Here is a 23,704-nt window from a genome sequence, read left to right on the forward strand (position 1 = left end):
ATTTACCTCCGATCCGGGGTATTTTTCCCACCAAATATTTCTCTCCCTCTTAAAAAACCAAAATCAATTTCCCAATTTCCCCCTAAGGCCGGCCCAAACAGTGCCCAGTGGGACCCCACCGCCGGCGATTACACCCACGAGCGTGACCCACAAGACCCCGGTGTTCCGAACCCACCTCCGACTGCCTTTCTGCAGCGGCCAAGACCCAAGTTGTTTCGGTAAGGTCCAACTGATAATGGCTCGTTTAAAATCTCTTTCCATTTCAATTATGGTCATCCTGAACACTTTTTGAGTTTGCTACATGAGTTTATCCGCTTGGTCTTTGAGTAACCTAATTTCTACTTCTTCTTGTTGGGCTCACGAATAGTCGATCTCTGTTAAGTTGTTTGCTATAAGGAGTTTTGCTTTTGTTTATAATATTCGTTTCAGAAGGTAGACTTCAAAGGTTGTACAGTAATAGTAATTATGTTCTAATTGAATTTCACCCAAGTAGACATCTCAAGAGGAGACGTTGGTAGATTGATTTTCCTAATTCCTACCATATTGTTGGACGTTACCTGTAAGCTTACTGAAAGGTTTTGATATTATAATCTGTCCTCTTAGTTCATCAGAAATGAGATCACTTTATATTGAATGTGACAACATGTGGCTTACATCTAAATTTCATTTACAACTTTATGTTGGATATATTCTTGGAAGGTTTAACCTGGTGGGTTGTGGATTCTATATGTCTTGTTCCAATTGTTTAGTTAGGAATTAGGATCTTTTTGGTTGCTTGTTGTTTGTGTATTGGACATTTGTTTTTATCTGGAAAATTTTCTCTGAACGAACTTCCTATTAGATATAAACTTTTGTATTAAGTTTAAAGATGGGTTATTGTGTGATTAGCAGGGTGGAACATTGTGAATTGATTGATACAAGCTTGGTCATGGGATCAAAATAGAAAGCATGGTGTAGTTCTTGGGTTGCGAGTTGTGGAATTATTGTGGAAAAGTTGAGTTCTAGAATTTTTTATGTCGGTATTGTAGTTGAAGTTTTGCTCTTTTACCAAATACATCTAAACTTTTGTGCAAGATCAGTGCTGATATATACTAAGATAATTAGTCTCTATGGTTTCTATAGTTTCTATTGGGAGTTTCTCTTCTAAAATTTTGATTGCCACCTTTGGATGTTAAGAGTACTTAATTGCAGGATGATGATCAAGTTGGAACTACACCACACAAGGTTAAAGCTACTGGTGCATGGGCGTCACAGAGTATTAAAATGAAATAAAAAGATCAAGAGAGTAGGCTAGTCTGTTAGGTGAATTATGGAGTTTAGCTACTGAGTCAAGATCCTAGGATCTTATTATTTAATTGCCTTAATATCCTTTCGATTTTACACCTTTAGCAATTTTTTGTCGGAGCCCTAATTATTTTCACCCTTTTTTTAGTTTCGAATCTTTTGGGTTGTTTCTTTAAAATACTCATAGATATTGTTTCCAGAGATTATTAAGTGCCTAGAAACTGATCTTCAAGTAAGTTGCAGTTGAAGGATGAAGTTGTCATTGGAGGTAACTATCAACAAGATACTTCTTCTATATTTTCTTTAGTTCTGATGTAGACTTGTAGTCTTAACATGAGACAATATGTCGTGATATTGATAGCATGTTGTATACTTGGGTGACTGTTGTTGAATTGGAAGCATGTGCCTTTGTTGATTTCGTATGCTGGGTATATGTTGAACTTATTGTTGAGCTGAGACACATATTATGAATTTATTGAGGCATTATGAGTTCCTTGGTTCAAATATCATTATTTAGTGTTAGGTCAAATTCTAAATTTTATGAGTTTGCTTTTAAATTGCTGGAAAATATTGAAAATGAGATTTATACTTTTTTTTTTTACTAACTTATATTAAAATTTGTAATAATTTTATTCTTTGTTAAGTAGGGAAGAGGGCGGGAGATTGAGAGAATTATGAACAAGGAAGGTGAGTTCATGCTGCTTTGTGGGTGCACTCCAAAATACCAAAATATGCATAGAAAAGTTGAGCTCTCGATCGCTCAACTCTCCATAATGGTTCAGTTAAATGGGTGAGAATAGTTGTAGGGATGCTTTCAGCTGTGACTATTAACGCTCTTAAACAGATAACAAGAGGCATTAGTAACTCTGTTCATTCTCCAATCTCAAGACCTCTTCAACAGCCGGAGGTTCCTACTTTTAAGCGAACTCTACTTGATCGAATCAAGAACTGCTTCACAATAAGCGAACTGGATGGTGTTTATGCTTCAATGATCAAAACTAATGCAATTCAAGATTGCTTTTTGGTGAATCAGTTTATTAGTGCGTCTTTGACATTTGATCGTGTAGATTATCCAGTTTTAGCCTTTACCCAGATGGATAATCCTAACGTTTTTGTGTATAATGCGATGATTAGGGGATTTGTGCATTGTGGTCACTCGATTCAAGCTTTACAATGTTATGTACATATGTTGGAATCTAAGGTTTTCCCAACTAGTTATACATTTTCGTCGTTAGTTAAAGCTTGCACCTCATTATGTGCAGTTGAGTTAGGCCGAATCATTCATGGTCACATTTGGAAGAATGGGCTTGAATCGCATGTGTTTGTTCAAACTGCTTTGATTGATTTTTACTCAAATTTGGGGAAACTTTGTGAATCGAGAAAGGTGTTTGATGAAATGTGTGAAAGAGATGCTTTTGCATGGACCACTATGGCTTCTGCTCTAGTTCGTGCTGGGGATATGGATTCGGCTAGGAAGTTATTTGAGGAAATGCCTGAAAGAAATACCGCTACATGGAATACCATGATTGATGGCTATGCAAGATTGGGAAATGTCGAGTCTGCAGAGTTTCTGTTCAATCAGATGCCAGCCAGGGATATAATCTCTTGGACAACCATGATTACTTGCTATTCCCAAAACAAGCAATATCATGAAGCACTGGCGATTTATTTTGACATGAGATTGAATGGGATTAGTCCAGATGAGGTAACAATGGCAGCTGTTATTTCATCTTGTGCCCACGTTGGGGCTCTTGAACTAGGAAAAAAGATACATCATTATGTAATGTCTCAAGGGCTTAATTTTGATGTTTATATTGGATCTGCATTAGTTGATATGTATGCGAAGTGTGGGAGCTTAGATAGGTCACTTTTGGTTTTCTTCAAATTGAAGTATAAAAATTTATATTGTTGGAATGCAGTGATTGAAGGGCTTGCTGTTCATGGTTATGCAGAGAAGGCGCTAATGATGTTTGTCGCAATGGAGAGGGAGAAGATTGTTCCCAATGGTATTAGCTTTATTAGCCTTTTGAGCGCCTGCACACATGCTGGATTAGTTGAAGAAGGCAGAAGGAGATTCTTGAGCATGACTTGTGATTATGGCATCCGTCCTGAAGTTGAACACTATGGTTGCATGGTTAACATGTTGAGTAAAGCGGGCTTGCTTGACGAGGCGTTAGAATTAATCAGAAGCATGAAATTTGCACCAAACTCTATCATTTGGGGAGCCTTGTTAAATGGGTGCAAGCTTCATGGGAACTTAGAAATTGCTAAAGATGCTGTTCAACAGTTGTTGATTTTGGAGCCCAAGAACAGTGGGCATTTCAATCTCTTGGTTAGCATGTATGCTGAAGAGAAGCATTGGATGGAGGTTGCCTATATCCGAGCAATGATGAAAGAACAAGGGGTCGAAAAGAAGTATCCAGGGTCAAGTTGGATTGAATTGGATGGGAGAATTCATCCATTTTCGGCTTCAGCTGAATCGCACCCTGATTCTGACAAAATATACTTCATACTGGCAGAATTAGATGCACAGCTGAAACTATTTGGTTGCATACCTGAGCATTCAATATGTAGTAATACTTTGGTTCATACAGAAGAAATTTGACCTACAATAATATTGATGGCATGGTGAGATCTTATGTTATTTGCCTAGCAGTCATTTCTGCATTATTAATTAAAGTAGATTGAAGTGGGAAGTTTCAAGGTTGAGTGCTAAATTACAGAGCTGAGCCATCGAAGAGTTCATGATCATCCAGACCAAGACTCAAATCAGCCTCATTAAGAGCCATGGTAATCTCAAGTCTATTGTCTTGACGCTTGAGTTTTGCAGGAATATCTCCCTGCTTTAACTTGTCAAAAGTAAACATGCACAATTGAACATCTTGATGCATTTCCTTTCTCTGTTTGGCTAGTTTGGTTCAGGTTATCGTAAGTGTACATGGAATGACTAACTAATATGAGGTTAAAATTGTTACTAATCTCACTCGCTGTAATGGTTAAGTTCAGATGTATTTGACTATGTAGTTTGTCCATAACAATACACTTTCACATCTAAGTTCAAACTCATATATTAGTTTGATTAATGAGACTCAATAAATAGGTTACTGATACTGAAACTAAAAACTTAGGGATGTGAAGTTATAATTTTATACTCTTGTTAATCATAGTAAATCCAATTATTTAATCATGCCAACAGTGTATCTTCACAATTCTGCTGTGCTTTCTTTTCCTCTGGCTATTAAGATGTTTCGGTTTCTCCAGGTTGTCTCCTGCCTGCCCATAGATTCCGCAGCTGGGGCAAAGACTAAATTTAGAACTGAAGCAGGATTTGGAAAGAAACTTCAGCTAATGAGTATTCCAAAACAGGTTAGTCATTTTTTCTTCTCTGTACAGTACATTCATCTATTTCAAATTCATGGTTATAGCGTCTGCTGGGTTTGGAAAAAATTAAAACCAAAGCATACTTATCATTTGTGTATTAGAGTTTAATAAATTTTCTTGTTCTTACCTATGATAGTCACTTGACATAATTCTAGTCTCTCGGTTCATATTTCCGGTCTATTTTCCCCATAATTTTAATATGATTGTCCATGATTTAATTGTTTTAGTACAACATGTAGGGTGTAGGGTGGGAGTTCGAACCTACGATATTTTATTGGGATATATGTGTTACTCAATTGACTTGGTATCTAGAATTTTGTTATATATTTGTGAAATAATAAAAAGAAATTAGCTCCAAACAGTAATTTTTATTTCAAATTTTCAATATTTACATTATACAAATGTTCGAATTTCAACCTTCATGTTATTGAAGTTAAATATTAAAATGAAAAAAAAGGTTTATCTGAATATAATTATAAAAGTAAGATTAAGAAAGGACAATTGCCAACCAATATTATCCATCCCACGTGAATTATGTAGTGAACACCTCTTTCATTTGTTCAAAATTTAATCATCTCAAAACTGCCCCACACAAACGTGAAAAACTAACTTTAACTAATAATCACTCTCAAAAAAAAAAAAAAAAGACCAATAATACCACTTTTTCCAATAATTGGTTTGAGTATATTTTTAATAATTTAGTCTCTATGATTTTAGAAGTTTAAATTTATATCTATAATTTGGATTTAGTTTTTAACTTCTATAATTTTTTGTTAAGACTTCATGAGTAGTCCTTAAATTATGTTTAATCCACTCGAAAACTCCATAGTTCTTTTTCTATTTATTTTTTTCTCCCTCAATAGTAAGCTTCAATCTAATCCATTAACACGCTAACTTATTGTCACATAAATAGAAAACATGTGGCGTATTTAATACGATAACGTTCTGTAACATGGATAATTTATGAGATTTAACAAAGTCATAGGGGCTAAATTAAAGTTTATGTAATGGTAGGAACCAAATCAAAACTAATAATTGAGCTCAATAATTGCAATTTGCAAGGTGGAATTGATAATAATAGATGTCCTATCCACTGAGATGAGTTCGAATAAATCCAATTAAAACTTTTAAAATTATAGAAACGATATTAAAACTATGTCCAAATCACATAGATCAAATTTATAATGGAATATTTTGTTTTAAAAAATAAAATTTGTAATTGAATATTTATTTTAATATATTTAGGATATGAAAACATACAATAATCTCGAGTATCTTGTGATATCTCTTTATGTTATTACTACCACTGCATTATATAATTATTGTATTTAATCAGCCCAATGTGACTATCTAAAAATCCTAATTTGTTAATGAAAAGAAAAGGCAAAAAAAAAAAAAAAGAAGTCTCGTTGATTAAGAAGTTGTTTAGTAATCATTTTATTCTTAGTTTTCTCTTTTCAACGTTAAACTGGGAAATACTACTTTCACACACGTCTTTTCTTTAATCTGCATGTTTTTAATTATATTTTTTAAAGTCAAAATCTAAGCAAAATTATAAAAACTAAAAAATATATATAGAGTTAGAAATATATTTAAAAATTTTGGGCTAAGACTTCAAATATGTTTTCAAGAAATTTAAAAACATAATAAGAAATGGTTATTAAACTGAGGTTAAATTTTTAGTTTTGAAAATTAAGGTAAAATGTGTCCAACGTGGCAATGGAGACAAAATATGAAGCCTAGATTTTAGAAAGTAGAAAAATCCAAAAATAATTGAGAAATTAGATAAATTATTTGTGTGGATTAATGATCACGTTTTTGAAAAATGGTAATGGATACGGGGTCGTTTTGTTGGTATCTTCATGCCCATATGTCAACGTGGGCCGGGTTTGATCGTTATACCGAAAGTGAGTTCAAAAATCATTATCCAAAAATGTATGCACATGACGTGGCCCAATAAAAGCCCTTTCGTGTGGACGAAAGGCCATTTATTCTTTTTTCATAAATAAAATATAATGCTAATATATCTGCTCTAATTTTTTCTTTTTTTTAGGTACAATATATATATATATATATGCTTTAATTGTAGCATATGCCTAATGTCTATATTAATTAGTGCTTATTAAACTGTAAGTTTAGTTTAGATTTGTCCTCGTATGTAATAAGTCTGGATTGAAAGTTTGAGTCGTGATTATTAAGGATCTCATAGTGAAAATCTAAGGAATTTAACAAAGATTTATAATATGTATGAACTACTTCTCTCATTACTATTTAGTTTTGAGATCATTTCTATGAATATTGATATGATATCCTAACAATATCAGACAAGTATCTGGTAAAAAAAAAAAATAGAATTCCAACAAGATTGGTAAGTCCAAAAAAACTACCTCCGTCCCTCGAGACCAACAAGGATAGTACAGGAATATTCACCTGTTGTCCATCGATTACGCCTTTCGCCCTGATCTGTGGACAAACCTTGTGGAGGAACCCTTAGGTTTTCGGGGCATTAGATTCTCACCAATGTTTGCGTTACTCAAGCCGACATTCTCGCTTCCGCTTCGTCCACCACCGCTCGCGCGGGTGCTTTCCTCTAAGGCGGAACGGTATTGAAATGTAGGTTAAGGATCCCACATTAAAATAGAATTTAAAAAAAATTGATGCAGCTACTTATTATAAATCTCTGTAAGTCCCTTATTTTTTTAATTGTAACCCAACTATGTGACGTATATATATTAAAAGTAATGTTTTATATGATACCATATAAATTAATATTTTAAATCACATGTCTTGAATTGCGTGCATTTTTTTTTTCTTTTTCCAACAAATTGGAGGCATGAAAAATAATCTAAAATTATTATTAAATATATATTGTAAAATATAATCTCCAACCTGGTGGTCGTGGAGATTTCTTTATTATTGTTTCCACCACATTTCTTAATTTGAAAAACAGTGGTCAAGACCAAGAATCTCCATCTGAAAATCAAGATTTTCTGACGAGAAAGACATTTCATTATATATTTATTATAAATAAATTATTTTTTATGAAAAGCATTTGATTATTTACTAGTTTAAATAATCAGCTTTCAAAAGTAGATAAAATGTATATTTTAGTTTCTAATCTTTAATTAAAATTTTATGTCTTTATGTACTAATTTTTTTTTCCAATTAAGTCTTTACTATCACTATAAATATTAAACAAATGACAATATATGAATTTAAAAGTAGACGCAGGGGTAATATGCCAACATTTTAATAGGATAATTTTCTATAGGAATAAAAAAAATATTAGATTAAACAATAAGTTGTTATTAACTCAAATGCAATACAATGAATAACAATCATGAGTGTCTTATTAGTCCAAAAGGACTAAAATAAATTGATAGGAAATGTGTTCAAACCCATGAAAATTACAGCATCAAACTGATCGAGTCACTCACGGATATTAAAAAAATATATAAAACATGAATAAATAAAATTTTCTTTTTAATTTAAGGTAATGTTGAAGATTAGAACATTCAACTACTTAGTCAATGCTATATTTTAACAAAAAAAGGAATCTAAACGAGCATAGTTCAACAATAATTTACCTATATTTTCAATCAATCAAGATGTTAAAAAGAAAAAAAATCAATGGATTATAGAAATTTTGGGACAGGTCGGAAAATTTATTTCCTATCCCTGTACAGAAAAAAAATCGAGATATTTTTCCTTTCCCAAAGACCACCCTCACAAAATAAAATATAATAAATGTGTATATAATAGAAGAAAGCAATCCGGGGGTATAAATGTAAACGTGGCCTTTGAGGAGATTCCAAAGCGAGTCACGTGATTCGGGTTTTTTGTCGGCTTTCTTTTCATTTTCCACAAGAATATTCAATTACTTCTGGTGGGATCCACTTTAGACAAGTGTATGCCTCCCCAGCCAATAATAAAATCTCCCCCACTCATTCTTAAAGGAAAAAAAGAAATATATATATATATAAATTAAAAATTGTGACGACACGAAAATTAGTGTTAATTGGAAAATACCTACATATTTTTTATTTGACAATTTTAATGAATTCAATATCACATCATATTTCAAATAATAATGTTTACACCGCTTGTCATCAATAATCTATAACCCAAAATTTTAGAACTATTGTCTTAAATTTTAATGAAATTTAGTGGATAAAATATCTAATGTCATTGGAGAATATAAAGTTTGACAAGAATTTATTTATAAAAAATACTCTCTTCTCTTAGGTTAAAAGATATATGACAACTGACCTAATGTAATCAATAGAAGGTGGAGGTAAATATTATTCTATTTTAAAATTAATTCCTCTCTAACAATTATGTAGGCTTTATTTAATAATTATTTCGTTCTTTTACTCTGTTGTGAAAAGTTTATAAATATCACCTACACCCACATCCCTATGTTATAGGTTTTTCTTATAACTATTTTTAAAATCCAGTCCAAATAAAATAAATGTAGTTTTCAAATATTTGTTTTATTTTCGAAGTTTGAAAAAAATAAGCATACTTCTTAAAAAATCGAAATAGTTATCTAACCTCACATTAATAAATTTTACTCGAAAACTTAACAAATAGTTTAATTGAGTCTACTAATTTATTATTATAATAGCGTTGAATGCAATTTATGGGCGTAGAAATGTTTTTTCTTAATTTTTTTTTTTATAAAAAACAACACTGTATTGAAAAGAAATAAGATCACTAAAGATAATATTAGAAGAGTGCTGATCACGTACTATCGTCATATATGTGAACGAAAATAATTATCCACATTCAATGATGTCGGGAGACAATCCTCAATTAATGGAGGGATTGAAATAATTGTCTTCACAGTTGCCTGTCATGATAAAGAAGGATATCTAAATCATGCTGTCGAATCTCAACACAATGATTGAATCATAGAAGTTTTTTGAACAATGATGTCAACCTGACGAAGAGTCGTTTAAAGGAATGGTAGTGATCGTGACCCCAATTTTGTGCCTGAGCGGGTAAAAATGTTTGAATTACTCACTCTTCAACTAATTAATTTAAGATATTTTAAAGATTGATATTTATAATTATAACTCTCAGGGAAAAAAGAAAAGAGAAAAAAAAAATGGAGCGAAATCGTGGGGTGGGGAAGAAGAAGAAATCAAATTGGCCAGCCTCCAAGATTACGGCCCCTATAAAGCCATCGCTGGTGGGAACTTCTGATTTCACTCGCTAGTTCTCTTTCGCCACACGATTCTAACAAATTTCTCTCTCTCGAGCACGAAGACACTCAGGTTTTGTTTCTTGATCTCTCTCATTGATTTACATTTTCAGTAATTTGTTTGGAGTGTAATTTTTTATTCGGTTTTAAGATCAGGAAGGCACACTCAGAATTTTGTTAGAGGAAGACAGTGATAATGGAGGCCATCGTGAGGGAAATGGAAGAGATCGACTATGAGGCTGGGAGGTATATGGGGAATTTTGATGAGCATCCTGTGTTTGTCGAGCCTCTGCCACCCTTGGCGGGGAGCAAAGACGGGGATCTCAATGGAGAACACGCAGCGGAAGCCGATGAGAACGGGAAGAGGGAGATTGTGCTTGGTAGAAATGTCCACACCACCTGCTACGCCATCACTGAGCCCTTTGACGATGAAGATTTCACCGGCGACAAGGAAGCCTACATGGCTAGCATCTTGGCTCGATATCGAATGAATCTCATAGAGAGGACTAGATATCATTTAGGTTTTTCATTTTTTGAAACTCGTCTTGTTTTTCCGTTTGCGAGATCTTACTCGTCGAATTTTCATTGTTCTGATTTGGATTTGTATTTCCCTTCTTCGTGTTTTAGGTTACCCTTATAATTTGGACTTCGATTACGGTGCTCTGGCGCAGTTGCAGCATTTCTCGATTAACAATCTCGGGGATCCGTTCATTGAAAGCAATTACGGTGTGCACTCGAGGAAGTTTGAAGTTGGGGTCTTGGATTGGTTTGCTCGCCTTTGGGAGATTGAGAAAAATGAGTATTGGGGATACATCACAAATTGCGGCACGGAAGGAAATCTTCATGGGATTCTCATCGGGTTAGTTTTTATTGAGTTTAACTTTTTCTTCGTATGTTGTTTATGCATGCTTTTCAGCAGTTTGTGAAACTGTTGGTATCGGTTCTTGTAGGAGAGAAGTTTTTCCAGATGGGATTCTATATGCTTCTCGGGAATCCCATTATTCCGTTTTCAAAGCCGCAAGAATGTATAGAATGGACTGTGAGAATGTTCACACTCTGGTTTCTGGCGAGATCGATTGTGCTGATCTTAAAGTCAAGTTGCTCGCTAACAAAGATAAACCAGCTATAATCAATGTCAATATTGGTAATTTCTCTCTCTCCCTCCCTCCCTATTTCTGCCTGTTTGCTACTAATAAGGGGAATATATTCGTTTTATTGGCGGGAATTGAGTGAATTGTTGTTACAGGAACCACGGTGAAAGGAGCTGTCGATGATCTTGATCTTGTGATACAAACTCTCAACGAATGTGGGTTCTCAAATGATCGGTTCTACATTCATTGTGACGGGGCATTGTTTGGACTTATGATGCCTTTTGTCAAACGTGTAAGTCATTGACTTGCCTACTTACGATTTTCATAATGCATGTTTCTAGCTTCGCTGTTTTTGCTTAAAAGGCATACATATATGTGGCAGTTGGCGGTATGCTCAAGCTTAATTACATCCACAACATAGAAATCCATGTAGGCTGTGTATTGACTTGAAGGAACTTGGCTACATAGAAATCCTCTAACTATCTCAGCGAGGATAATTGCTTGTGCAGCTGCTACTTTCATATCTCACCTTAATTCTTGGTTGCTTATCGAGTCCTTCTCTCCAATCATTTTTATCTTACCTTTACACCCTATTATTTAAAAGAACACTTGCCCCCTGTTTTGTCGTGGCTACAAGCACAGAGTTAGCTGGAGCTTCTTCCTCGAATCTTGTATCACACATTTGACAGTAGAGCTCTAGAAGCAACGTTGCCTTCTACGCTCGTACATTGCTGGATTGGACTTTACCATTATCCAAGATTCCTCACTGCTGCCCTTGTGGGAGTCCCACGATGTCTCAGTGTGTGGTAGATCATCCAGAAAGACTAGCTAAGTATCACTGGCAACCTTTACTTCACCAACTATAGTGTTAAGCTCATTAAAAAACACCTCTTTGCTTCCTTTAAGATTTGGCCGAAACAATTTGATGAGTTCCCACCCAATATTGCTAGGTTGACTTTCAACCATTGTCCAAGATTCCTCTCTGCCATTGTGGTAGTTTGTCGATATCTCTGTTCCAGTGTGGTTGATCATCCAAAAAGACCAGCTAAGCATCATTGGCTTGGTCAACCTTTATTTGACCAATGATAGTATTAGGCTCGCCGCTCATCAAACAACATCTTTTATCCTTCTTTAAGATCTGGCCTGAACTATTCAACAGATTCTCATGCGTTACACCTATTTGCCACTTTGTTCTCAATTGTTCCCGCTTTGGAAAGGCGAGACAAACTACTTTAAGCTAGGTGCCTCTTTCCCTCCTGTCTAGCTCCTCAAAAACAACATTTGATTTCTACGTGTTAAGCATATAGCTAATGTTATGTCCAAAACAAGATCAAATTCTTCTTTTGAGTATGATTGGGCCTTGCTCTGGTAGAACATGGTGTATTTGGCATACTACTTCCCACCCAACCTTCTTGAATCTTGCTTCTCTTATTTTTGCTATCTTAGAAAAGTGATTGATATCAAGGAGAGTCCTCATCCAGTTAATCCACTAATCTACTCATGGAGTTCCCTTGGTGTTGTGGTAGTGTGGTAGTTTATACTCCTTTCCTATCTCTTAAATCTACAATAGTCACTGATCCTCGCATATGCTTTGCTATTTGGCTTGATATCAAGGCGTAGCATTCTATGGACTCTTTCACCATGCCCAAAAATGGTATACCAATACGTTTTCTCCTTAACCAACCGAAGTAGGATGGTAATAACTGTGTTTGCCATTGAAAGTCTAACCAGTGTTCTTCCTGTGCAAGTAACAACCAAAAGAGGCCACAGTGGAGGTGTTTGACTTAATCTAACTATCTTGTAACAAAAAAAAAGGACTTAAATCTATCTATCAATTTCTGACCTTCCACCTTGAGGGGAGGGTAAGGTGAAAGTTTGGGTGGCGGTATTAATAGGAACTTTTGGCCTCCCGTTCACTTTATGTGCTTGAAGAAGAGGGTGAGAAAGGAGTGAGTAGTATGTAATGTAGGGATGTGAGTAACGGTGGAGCTGGCTTTTTGTGTAAACTGACAGAGATTGTAAAGCCATTAAAATATACGGTGGGTGCGTATTGTGTTAGCAAGTCTGTCGGTAGTAACTATAGGATATTTCCTAGCATATACAGTATCGGGCCTCTCAATGTATTTAGATTGAAGATAAACCGTACAATCTATGCTTAGCTCTATCACTGCTTTCTCCTGCCGAGCCACTGCTCCTAGACACTGCATGTTTTTTTCTACCAGCAAGTGGTCACTTATCCAACTGCTACTCTCCTATAGTCCTATCCTACAATTAATTCCTGGGTGCCAGCCGATTCTTCCGTACTAGCTGTGCTGGGATAGGCTAAAAGAAAGCCTATAAAATCCAACGGGGAAACCGTTGATTAATGGATTGAATATTTTCTTCCTATATATATTAATATATTGGACTATTCATCCAGTTATGCATCAACTTTTTGTACTATTTGTTTTCTAAGTAATGTGTTAATTTTGAATTATGAACTCGATCATGAATCAAGTAAACAATGTAATGAAAAGTTGGCATGCAACATTTGATTAGTGAACGACAGAATTATTTCTATACATGTTAAGCTTTAAAAGATACCTGGATTGACCTTTTGATTTTATATTCCTCTTCACCATTCTGTCTCACTTGAAACAAAAGCAAATACAGAACAGCAAATTTTTGCCGGTAATTTTCAGTCTAAATTTCAGTAATCCATCCCGGCTCACTAGTGTGGTTTTTGAGCAGGCACCAACGGTCACGTTTAAGAAGCCCATCGGAAGTGTTAGTGTTTCCGGCCACAAGTTCATTGGATGTCCAATGCCCTGTGGTGTTCAGATTACAAGGTTGGAGCATATAAATGCCCTCGCCAGGAATGTTGAATATCTAGCCTCAAGAGATGCCACAATCATGGGAAGCCGGAATGGCCATGCTCCTATCTTCCTTTGGTACACCCTCAACAGAAAAGGCTATGCAGGGTTCCAAAAGGATGTCCAGAAGTGTCTCAGAAATGCACACTACCTGAAAGGCCGGCTTCAAGAGGCCGGAATTAGTGTCATGCTGAATGAACTCAGCAGCACAGTCGTGTTTGAACGACCCGATAACCATGAGTTTATTTGGAAGTGGCAGCTAGCTTGTGAAGGAAATATTTGCCATGTTGTGGTGATGCCCAATGTTAACAAAGATAGGTTGGATGATTTCCTAATTGAACTTGTTGTAAAACGCACACAATGGTATAAGTACGATGGTGCTCAACCTCCTTGTGTGGCAAGCGAGATAGGAAGTGAGAACTGTCGTTGTAACTATCACAACAAGAGTTCATAATTCTTTTGTGGAAGTTGTATTCTGTTGTGTTGCTTATTTTTGTAGTGAAACTCTAGATTCACTTGAATTTTGATTGTCATAGGCGACTGTGGTTCGACTATTGATGAATGGCTAAAGTTATTTCAGTGTGTTTCGAGTATTTATGAAATGAGATCATATGTTCTGATCTTGATCTTTAAATGATGAGCAACTGTTTATGACAGGAGGTAAAGTCAGGGATGAACTTTTTGCCGCATGTTCAGAAAGAAGTGAGCCCTATTATTGGGTGTGAGTGGTAGTACAATACAATCCTCATGCAGCTTTTCTGTACATGTATTTCTTTTTCTTTACAAGTATACTGATACAAATCCAAATGTAGAAGACACGGGTTACAATTCCTTAGCTTCCCAAATATAATATCAATGGATTATCTAAAGATGTCACTGGACCGGGTGGTTAACCTCCAGGAAGCTGGGACAGCGAAGACACTCCTTGAGCATCAGGCTGAGGCATGTGAAGCAGCTGTTGGTGTCGATGATTCGGAGAGTCGCCAAACTGAAGCAAGGATGGATGGAGAGCAGTAGGGAATTGAGGGGGCAGCCCTCCTCCGGTGTTGAATGAGTTGCTGCCATTAGCAGCAGGCAGCTGGGCAGCAGCTATCTTCAGCCGCTGCACTTCCTCCCTCAGGGTGTCATTCAGAGCTGCAACCCAAAGCCACCAAACATTGTAAAAATTGAAGTGTAAAGATGAAACCATTGTTGAAGATGATTGAAGAAGCACAAAAGCACTTACCATCCCTGAGCTGGGCTTGCTGCTCCATGGCCTGCAGCCTCAGTTTGAGTTCCCTATTCTCAGCACTCAATCCAGTGGTATCTCTCTGCACAAATACTAGATTATGAGTTGATTGAATTACTTAAAACCAATTCCCATCTTTTTCTAACTTTGTCTGCACAACACAACAGGTCTAAAAGGCAAAGAAAAGCAGCTTTTGGAAAGTCAAAGTCACGAGTTCTTCCATCAGCATTACAAGTCCACTTGATAGCTACAGCCCACCCACAAGACTTTTGAAAAGATTCTTGCTGTGTTGTGTTCATCTTCCTTAGAATAGAAGGTGTACCTGAAGCACTGTGAGCTGCGCAGAAAGGGAAGTTGCTTCTGACTGAAGTGTCTGCACCTTCTTCTCTAGTTCATTAGTGTAACGTATTTTCCTCTCCTTGGATCGCGCAGCAGATTGTCTATTCGCCAGAATCCTAAATTGGAAGATAATCACAACCCATTATCAGTACTTGATCAGAGTTCAACTTGAATTTGAAAATCAGACGAGGAAAATAACAAAATCAATGGGAAAACGAAGCAGAAGATGAAGGAATCAACTACCTCTTAGCTCGTTTGGGGTCCATTAAAGCAAGTTCAGCGAGTTTATCTGGCGCCAAGGCCTTCTTCGAGTTATCAATTACGACGGTGGATTCGGCTTCAAACGAGGAGGTGAAAGAGCCATCCATGGAATTGCTATGTCTATGGCGCCCCATCTTCTTCTCCCCTACCCCCACCCTCCCGCCGAGGACCTCACCGTCGCTGCCATCTCCGGCGATCCCCAAACCCTCGAAAAAGTCGGAATCCATGGACAAGCTCCGGCAGTGACCACCGTAGAAAGAGCCGGAGTTTCCGGCTCTAGGCTTCGAGGCCGAGGCGTCTTCAGGGGACTTGGAGCTAAAAGAATCCACCGCTACGCATGCCCCCACCGGCGACGGCGACGGCGACGGCGAGGGAGAACGGAGGGAAGACGATAAATCGAGGTCGGGAGGGTCGAAGAGAAGATCGTCGAAATTGGCGAAGCGGAAGGAGGTATCGGAGTGGGAACGGCGGTGGTGGTAGCCGCGCTGTGGAGCCTCCGGCATCTGCTCTATGTCCATCCTTGCCGCCGTCTGCGGCGGTTTCCGGGCGGTGAAGTTCAAGTCCATCACATAAGCTTAAGAGAGGAAGAAGTTGTCCAAGTTTGAGAAATGGAGAAGATGAAGGCGTTATTTATATAGAGTGGATTTTGTGGGGTGAAATTGTAATTAACTGAAATGTAAGGGCCAAAAATACTATTAAGAGAAAGATCTGGGCATGATTCTCCTTTCATTTCATATCATTTGTGTTGTCTACTTATTTGGATTACTTTACTTGTCCCATGTCTTGTTAATTGGAGGAAGTTATTTCAGTTGTAAAAAGACCAAAATAAATTAATTAATAAAATCTTAATATTAATTAAAAAAAAAGAAAGGTTAAAGAAGTTTTCAACAATCACTCAAAAAGGTAGAGACCAAATTCAGACCCCCACTGTCATTGAAGGATCTTGAGATTTTGACCCCTTAAATCCGAGAAAAGATTTTTTTTTTTAATATACAAGTACTTTACCTCATAGTTTTAAAATTATTGATGATATAAATGAGTAATGTGTGTTGTGTTATCAATTAAATTAGTATAATTTTCAGGAAACCATTATTATGAAACAATAAGGGTGAGATTATGCGTTCCTTTCGCGTCGACTTTCCTATCATGATTGTCAGCCTTTGCTTGAGCGGATTATTTCTCGTATTCGGAGTTTGGGTGCTTTCTTTCGCTAGTCATTTGCAGTTTATTCGATCGGTTCTACATAGCTTTCAGGTCGATTGGGCCAGTGTGTTTATCCTTCCAGCTCGGGTTGTTCATAATGTTGAGCGGATTCTACGTTCTTTCCTATGGAAAGGTCGCGAGAGTGGGTGATCAGGGGCTAAGGTGGCTTGGTCTGAGGTGTGTATTCTGTTATGCAATGGAAACCGAAAGTCGAGGTACAGGTGAAGATCGGGAGGAAGCCACTGGGTCGCGATGGGCTCGGTCCCGACCCGGGGCTCGGTCCCGACCCGGGGCTCGGTCCCGACCCGGGGCTCGGTCCCGACCCGGGGTTCGGTCCCGACCCGGGGCTCGGCCCACGGCCCTCCAACGGTCCTTCTTCTTCGATCCACGGTTTCGCCCAGGCCCACCAACGAAATTAGGGTTAGCTACCTATGGAATGTTCTGGAACAACCTGACGACTATAAGTAGCGATCCAGCCTTAGAGGTAAGAATATCTAAAATTAGCTACATTTCACATTATTCTCCTGCTAATTTAAGCATCGGAGCCCGTGTGACTAGAGTCGCACCGGTTTAGCTCATCTGGTTTTGCAGGTACTAGTCCCGGATCAACAAGTTTGGTAGGTGCGAGGAGGTGAACCGGAGGACCGAAATCCACGCATCAACAATTGGCGCCGTCTGTGGGAACGACTTAAAGCATCCAGTTGAGCAACATGACACCAGAAAGGAGTCCACGACGCTCTGATGATAACTGCTCTGCCAAGAGGAGGCTGAACTTGGGCGACCCCCAGGTTGGAGGACCCGAGGATGGGACCAACCAGCCAAACCAAGAGCGTCAGGAGGGGTTGCCCGAGGTGCAGGCATTAACGACCCCTGAGCCATTCCAGAAGCAGTTCGCGGTCTTGGAAGATAAGGTAGAGGGCATGCTTCAACGCATGACCCAAGTCCTTCGACAATTCGAGCAACAGGAGTCCGACGAAGTGCCCCTTGTCAGAGACCCGAAAAAGGGGAAGGGCCCAGCGGAAAGCGATACCGAGGAGTCAACGAACAGTGCAGGGAGCAAGTTGCAGATAGGTGGAAATACCAGGCGACGAACTCGAATTTTCGACCCTCGAAAGACGAAAAAGCAACATAAATCACCGGCACCAAATGGGGGCAATAGCGACCATGATGACAGAAACTCTGAACCGATAAGTCTCGACAAAGGCAAACCGGCAGATCAGCCAGAGTCCTCGGAGAAGCGACATAGCCACAAGGAGAAGGGATTCGACCTCGAAGAACTACTGGATCAAGCCGACTCACCATTCACGGAGGAAATCATAAGAGAAAAGGTCCTTCCAAAATTCAAGCTACCTACGGTGAAGCGATTCGACGGGACGACTGACCCAGTGGACCATCTAGATGCTTATCGGGAATGGATGGATATCTACGGGGTGTCGGAAGCGGTCAGGTGCCGGGTATTCTCGACTACTCTCAACGGGTCGGCCAGAATATGGTTCTGACTATTAAAACGAGGGTCGATCTCGAGTTTCAAGAGCTTGGCTAGAGCATTCGTGACCCAGTTTGTAGGGGGCGGTGTCGGAGCCGACCCGTGGCTTATCTCTTAACCATTAAGCAGAGGACGACAGAGAGTCTACGCGACTATGTAGCCCGGTTCAACGAGGAGAAGCTGCAGGTAGAAGACCTTACAGACGCTGTATCTCTGCTGGCCTTCATGTCCGGCGTCAGGGATGAACATTTGTCATTCTCGTTCGGAAAGAGAACACCGAACACCTTCTTGGAAGCGCTGAGCCGAGCTCAGAGGTACATGAGCGCTGGTGAGTTCTTTTACTCAAAAAGGGAACCTGACGGAAAGCGAACCGACCCAAAGAGGGAGAGGTCGGGAGATAAACCGCAGGGGTCGAGATGGGAGAAGAGGGATCGGAGTAGCCAGAAAGATCCACCCCGAAAATTTGAAAAGTATACCGCGACCACCGTTCCAATCGAGCAAGTGCTGATGGAGATTAAAGACCAAAAGTTGCTTAAATGGCCGGAAAGGATGAAGGCCCCGTCAGCTAAGCGCAGCAAAGGCAGGTATTGTCTTTTCCACAGGGATCACGGCCATGCAACTCAGGATTGTTTTGATCTCAAGGAAGAGGTGGAAGGACTAATCCGAAGGGGCTACCTCAAGGAGTATGTAGAGGAACCTAAAGCGACCCAGAACGGCGAAAGCGACAAGTCTCCCGCAAGAGAGATTCGAACTATAATGGGGGGCCCCCATAGAAAGAGAATCCGGGAGAGAAAGGAAAGCAGATGTGCGTGAAGCTAGGACGAGTCGCGAGCAAAATGAGGTCTACCACGCGTATACTACAAACCGGCCGGTGACAATTGAATTTTCGGAGGACGAAGCAACTCACCTCCTTCACCCTCATAACGATGCACTTGTTATCACGTTGAAGATAGCAAATGTTAAAGTACATCGAGTCTTGGTGGATGGGGGCAGCTCGGCGGATATCATCTCCTAGACAGCCTATAAAGCTATGGATCTAGGAGAAAAGGTGCTCAAGAGTAGTCCAGCACCACTGGTAGGATTTGGGGGAGAACGGATCATCCCCGAAGGGAGGATAGAGTTGCCAGTAACATTCGGAAGTGGGCCGAAGAGTGTCACCAAGATGGTGGACTTTTTGGTCGTTAACTACACATCCTCCTACAACGCAATACTGGGAAGACCGACGATGCATATGCTCAGAGCGATACCATCCACATATCACCAATCCATGAAGTTCCCAACACCGGGTGGGGTAGGAGAAATTAAAGGAGAACAACGAGTGTCACGGGAATGCTATTATACCTCAATGAGGGACAACGACAGAACTTCTACTAAGGGGGGCTGTTGACCTTTTATTTCTTCCTTCAAATATGGTTGTTTTCTACTTTTAACAAGATTTCTAATTATAATTCCTTTTGTTCAATAAAGTGCCCATTTATTCTCTGTCAACTGTATTTCTTAAATCCAAAACGAGATACCAAGAGACCTTTTTATAAAGTACTTTGCCTCGTCTACAAGCGTACTCTCAAAAGATATCAACAATACAATTGAGAGTAGGAGGCAACAGGTACTGACTACGGCTACTCAAGGACGTAAGCTTGGTAAATCCAATCCTACACAGTGACGGTAAAACCAGCTATACAGGGAAGGCCGAGCAGGGCTCGGGACCGACCACTGCTCGGGTCCGACCACTGTTGGCGTCGACCAAGTGCGAACGGGCGCAGATCTACATTAGTCGGCGGTTCTACGAGATAGCCTATGCTTGGTAAATCCAATCCTACATGGTGACGGTAAAACCAGCTATACAGGGCAGGCCGAGCAGGGCTCGGGACCGACCACTGCTCGGGTCCGACCACTGTTGGCGTCGACCAAGTGCGAACGGGCGCAGATCTACATTAGTCGGCGGTTCTACGAGATAGCCTATGTTTGTTAATAGGTCTTATTTTCGACTAAACACGGCTCGTGGACCGACCACTGCTCGGGTCCGACCATCACTCGACGTCGGTCATGTGCGACGAAGCATGAATCTACTTTAATCGACACGTTTGGAAAGAACAATTAAACAATCTCAACACGGCCAAACCAGAAGCGGGTCAATTGGCCTAGCACGGTTAAAACATGAGATGGAGTAAAAATACAAAAACAACAGCGGGTGTAAAACTATTGGCTATGACCAACGAGTTAAAAACCTACGAAAAGAAAGCAACAAAACTCCATCAGGGTTAGAGCCGTAAGCCAGTAAGTGACTGGTAAGAGGGTTAATTGATGATTCCAAAGAAAAGAATACAAGCAACATAGTGACAAAGCACATAAAAGTCAACCGTAAGAACTACTCGCTCAAGCTACCCTATTACTCGTCGTCGTCGTCATCCATGTCGTCAGGAGCGTCACGCTCGGCCCTAAAACGCTCCGGGAGGAAGGAAAAGTCAATGTCAGGGTGTTGAGTAGAAACCTGACGGAGAGACCAGGAAACACCGCACTCCATGGCAGAGTTTTGCAAGTCAACATACTCCTGAGTTTTCTTGAATAGTTGTGTTTTCTGTGGTTTTCCCATGTTAAAACTTCCGTACCAATTCGGTCCTTTTATCTTGGGCATCTCACTTGGAATGCTATGCATTCTTTTCGATCTTGTACTGACGGTACACGAAGCCCGACTCCGGAATTCTCAAGTGAGACGACTTAGCCGCATTCTTGGAAAGAGGTCGATCTCGATGACAACACCTTTTTCTTCTCTTCCTTACCGAGACTGCTGTTCAAATCTCTTTTCTGAGGGTTCGCCGCGGTTCATTGTTGTGCTTACACACTAAGCTACCCTATACCATACCTTTTAACTCAACTCGACCGACTCTAGTAGTCACTAGACTCACTATAGTAGTCCGTCCGGCTGCCTTTCCCCATCACTAGCTTAAACTGAGGAATAAGAATCGGAAAAACCAAAAAATGAGATTCTTGCCGAATCCGAGTTTGCCGCTCAAACCATTACCGAAAAAAGGGTTTCGTCGTCTTTTTCCCGCTTTCACCTTCGATTGCGAAGGGCCCAAGAACTAGGCAAACACGAATCAAAGCTTGAACTGAACTCGAGCTAGTCATTGGAATCGTCTCCGTACCGACGCCTTTCCCTTTGTAGACGGCTAAGTTACTTCGCCCGCCCATTTCTTCTTCAATTTCACAAAGAAGATTTGAGTGGTTTCAGCCCCTTCTCCTATAATGTTAGGCGAGGTGCCTTCTGCTCTCTTCGATTTAGCAAGCAACTGAGTGGCTTTCGCTCCTTGGTCTATTGTGTATCGGCTGTTGGTCAGATCTAGTATGGATCGTACATGGACGGTAGTTGGAGTCGGCGGCTCTCTTAGGGTGCGATCACGGGCTTGGACGTCACTTCTTCATTTCTCGGCTTTTTGGATGGGGGGCTCCTCCCCGAGTGAAGGCATATATGTCAAACAGATTCACAATAAACAATCATCAAACGCGATTGGACAGTTGACCGAAAGAGAACTTCGATTCGCCCGGCCCAATCAGATGTTTGGATGTGAGCTATACTCCGCGAGGAGCCAAACGGGCGTATGGCCTTGCCATTTGGTAGCCCCGACTTCCATAGGTCCTTGGTTCGACCTCCTAATGAGAATTGAGGGAGAGAGCAGATCTATATTAACCTGTTTACCCTGCAGCATCCATCAGGGATAAAGGGCATAACATCGGGTCCTCCTTTTTCGTCGAATGTCCCGGGCCCTCGAGACCTCTTATTATTTTTTATCATGTGGGAGTTAGAATTAATTCCCGTTTATCTACTTCTATCGATGTGGGGAGGAAAGAAACGGTTTCGAGAGGGATAATCAACTCCGCAAATATCGATCGAAACTTGAAGGAGATAAAAAAGAAGATTCGAAATTTTGTGAACAATGCGGAGTCGAATTTGTTGATTCTCGGATACGAAGATATCAAATGGGCTATATTAAACTGGCACCTTGGCCAAGAACTCAGAATTAGAAAGTCGAGCGTTGGCTTCGTCAAGTCTCCTCTGCAGGTTAGCTAGCTCGTCTCGAGATTTTCTCTTCTCTGCTTCCAACTCTCGTTGGGTACTCTCCAGAAGGCTGGTGGCCTGGTTGAAGGAAGAAATGACCTGTTCCAGCTCCTCCCGAGGGGCATAGTGGCAGCGGAGGTGGTTAATTTCGTCAGCAACTCGACCCGAGAATACCACCAGGCGGTTGAAAGTCTGCCAAGGTTAAGATTTGACGTTAGGGCTAAGGCAAGTGCTGATGCTGTGCTGAGGATTAGACAGACCAAAGTCTGACCCACTTGATGAGTCGCCGAGGCCTTGCCAGAGACTAAACGCTCTTTCCAGGTAAGCTGTCCCGTCAGCATCAGAATTATATGGGCCAGAGAAAGGGAAGATTGGGACTTGAGAGGAGCTTCATGAGTGACCTCGAGGGGAGGACGGGGTAGTTGTCCCATGAAGTCGGGCAGAGCGCCTCGGGGCTGTTAGAGGCATGGAAGATCGAGTGTGTTGTGAAGGGAGTCCCTCATCGGTCAAATCAGTTACCTCGATATCCGAAGCCCGACTGGAACCGGCCCCCAAACCCCGGGTATTCCGGCGACGCTCTCTTTCATACAAGGAAGCACTCCGTCTCGACATGTCTACAAACAAAGATAAAGGTAAAAAGCGACGTTCATGCAAAGTGAAGAGAGGATTTCGACAAGGACCTGGAGGGTTACGCGGAAGGGCCAAGCCAAAATCCACTAGGTTTTGCTCCGTAACCAAATCTGGGCCCCAACGCTCGATATCCGGTAGCTGGATAACGGTGTGATAGAAAGTGGTTGCCTAGGCGGTGAGCTCACAGTTGCGGGAAACTGCCAACAAAAAGGAATATCAGAATTGACGTTTGCGAAAGTCCCGGCGGAGCTCGGAAGCTACTTACCCAACTCCCTACACTCGGTCGGGACAGAAAAATACAACTCTCTCTCATCACGGGCCAGCCAGTCACCACCAACAAAGAACCATTCATTCTTCCAATGCTTCACTGAGGAGGGACCCATAACCAGAATTTGATTCCGAGAACTAACATAAAAATGAAAGTTATCCTCGGAGCTGTGTTTGAGATAATAAAGCGACATAAAATCCGCGGCGGTTAAAGGCTGCTCGCCCCCAAGGTGCGACCACAAAATAAAGCAGCTAATCAAAGTAGACCACCCGTTCGGAACGATTTGGGAAGGAGCTATTTGATTAAAAGCTAAAAAATTTTGAAGGAAAAGAGGCAATGGTAGGCGAACTCCAAATTGGAACATCACAGCATAAAATACTACTTCACCGGGATAAGAACCGTCAATACTCTCTCCCGG

General features: G+C 40.1%; 3 protein-coding genes and 1 pseudogene across 15 annotated transcripts; 3 read left to right on the forward strand and 1 right to left on the reverse strand.

Moving 5' to 3' along the window:
- Positions 1–4,834, forward strand: LOC111006392 (basic helix loop helix DNA-binding superfamily protein). 13 transcript variants are annotated; one of them, XM_088123149.1, is made up of 5 exons: positions 1–218; positions 892–993; positions 1,192–1,552; positions 1,932–4,074; positions 4,546–4,834. In XM_088123149.1, exon 4 carries the CDS (start codon positions 2,093–2,095, stop codon positions 3,887–3,889), a length of 1,797 nt encoding a protein of 598 aa, XP_087979275.1. In that variant the 5' UTR covers positions 1–218; positions 892–993; positions 1,192–1,552; positions 1,932–2,092; the 3' UTR covers positions 3,890–4,074; positions 4,546–4,834. The 13 variants fall into 13 exon arrangements, with proteins under 13 accessions (XP_087979275.1, XP_022134016.1, XP_022134009.1 ...); XM_022278324.2 differs by lacking the exon at positions 892–993 and having other exon boundaries at positions 1,932–3,912; positions 4,008–4,074; XM_022278317.2 differs by having other exon boundaries at positions 892–1,552.
- Positions 4,835–9,783: 4,949 nt separating this feature from the next.
- EMB1075 (Pyridoxal phosphate (PLP)-dependent transferases superfamily protein) lies at positions 9,784–14,407 on the forward strand. Its single transcript, XM_022278008.2, has 6 exons — positions 9,784–9,944; positions 10,023–10,392; positions 10,499–10,730; positions 10,822–11,015; positions 11,118–11,254; positions 13,693–14,407. The coding sequence occupies exons 2-6, from the start codon at positions 10,068–10,070 to the stop codon at positions 14,266–14,268; spliced, it is 1,464 nt and encodes a 487-aa protein (XP_022133700.1). The 5' UTR covers positions 9,784–9,944; positions 10,023–10,067; the 3' UTR covers positions 14,269–14,407.
- A 98-nt stretch (positions 14,408–14,505) lies between these two features.
- On the reverse strand, positions 14,506–16,436 carry LOC111006219 (transcription factor VIP1). The gene is made up of 4 exons (XM_022278010.2): positions 15,625–16,436; positions 15,365–15,497; positions 15,040–15,124; positions 14,506–14,948 (listed from the first exon to the last, which is right to left on the reverse strand). The coding sequence occupies exons 1-4, from the start codon at positions 16,206–16,208 to the stop codon at positions 14,704–14,706; spliced, it is 1,047 nt and encodes a 348-aa protein (XP_022133702.2). The 5' UTR covers positions 16,209–16,436; the 3' UTR covers positions 14,506–14,703.
- A 909-nt stretch (positions 16,437–17,345) lies between these two features.
- LOC148212054 (uncharacterized) lies at positions 17,346–19,761 on the forward strand (annotated as a pseudogene).
- The last annotated feature ends 3,943 nt before the right edge of the window (positions 19,762–23,704 follow it).

The sequence above is a fragment of the Momordica charantia genome (genome assembly GCF_013281855.1).
Source record: "Momordica charantia cultivar OHB3-1 chromosome 4 unlocalized genomic scaffold, Mcharantia_2.0 BLBB01000004.1, whole genome shotgun sequence".
Classification (NCBI taxonomy): domain Eukaryota; kingdom Viridiplantae; phylum Streptophyta; class Magnoliopsida; order Cucurbitales; family Cucurbitaceae; genus Momordica; species Momordica charantia.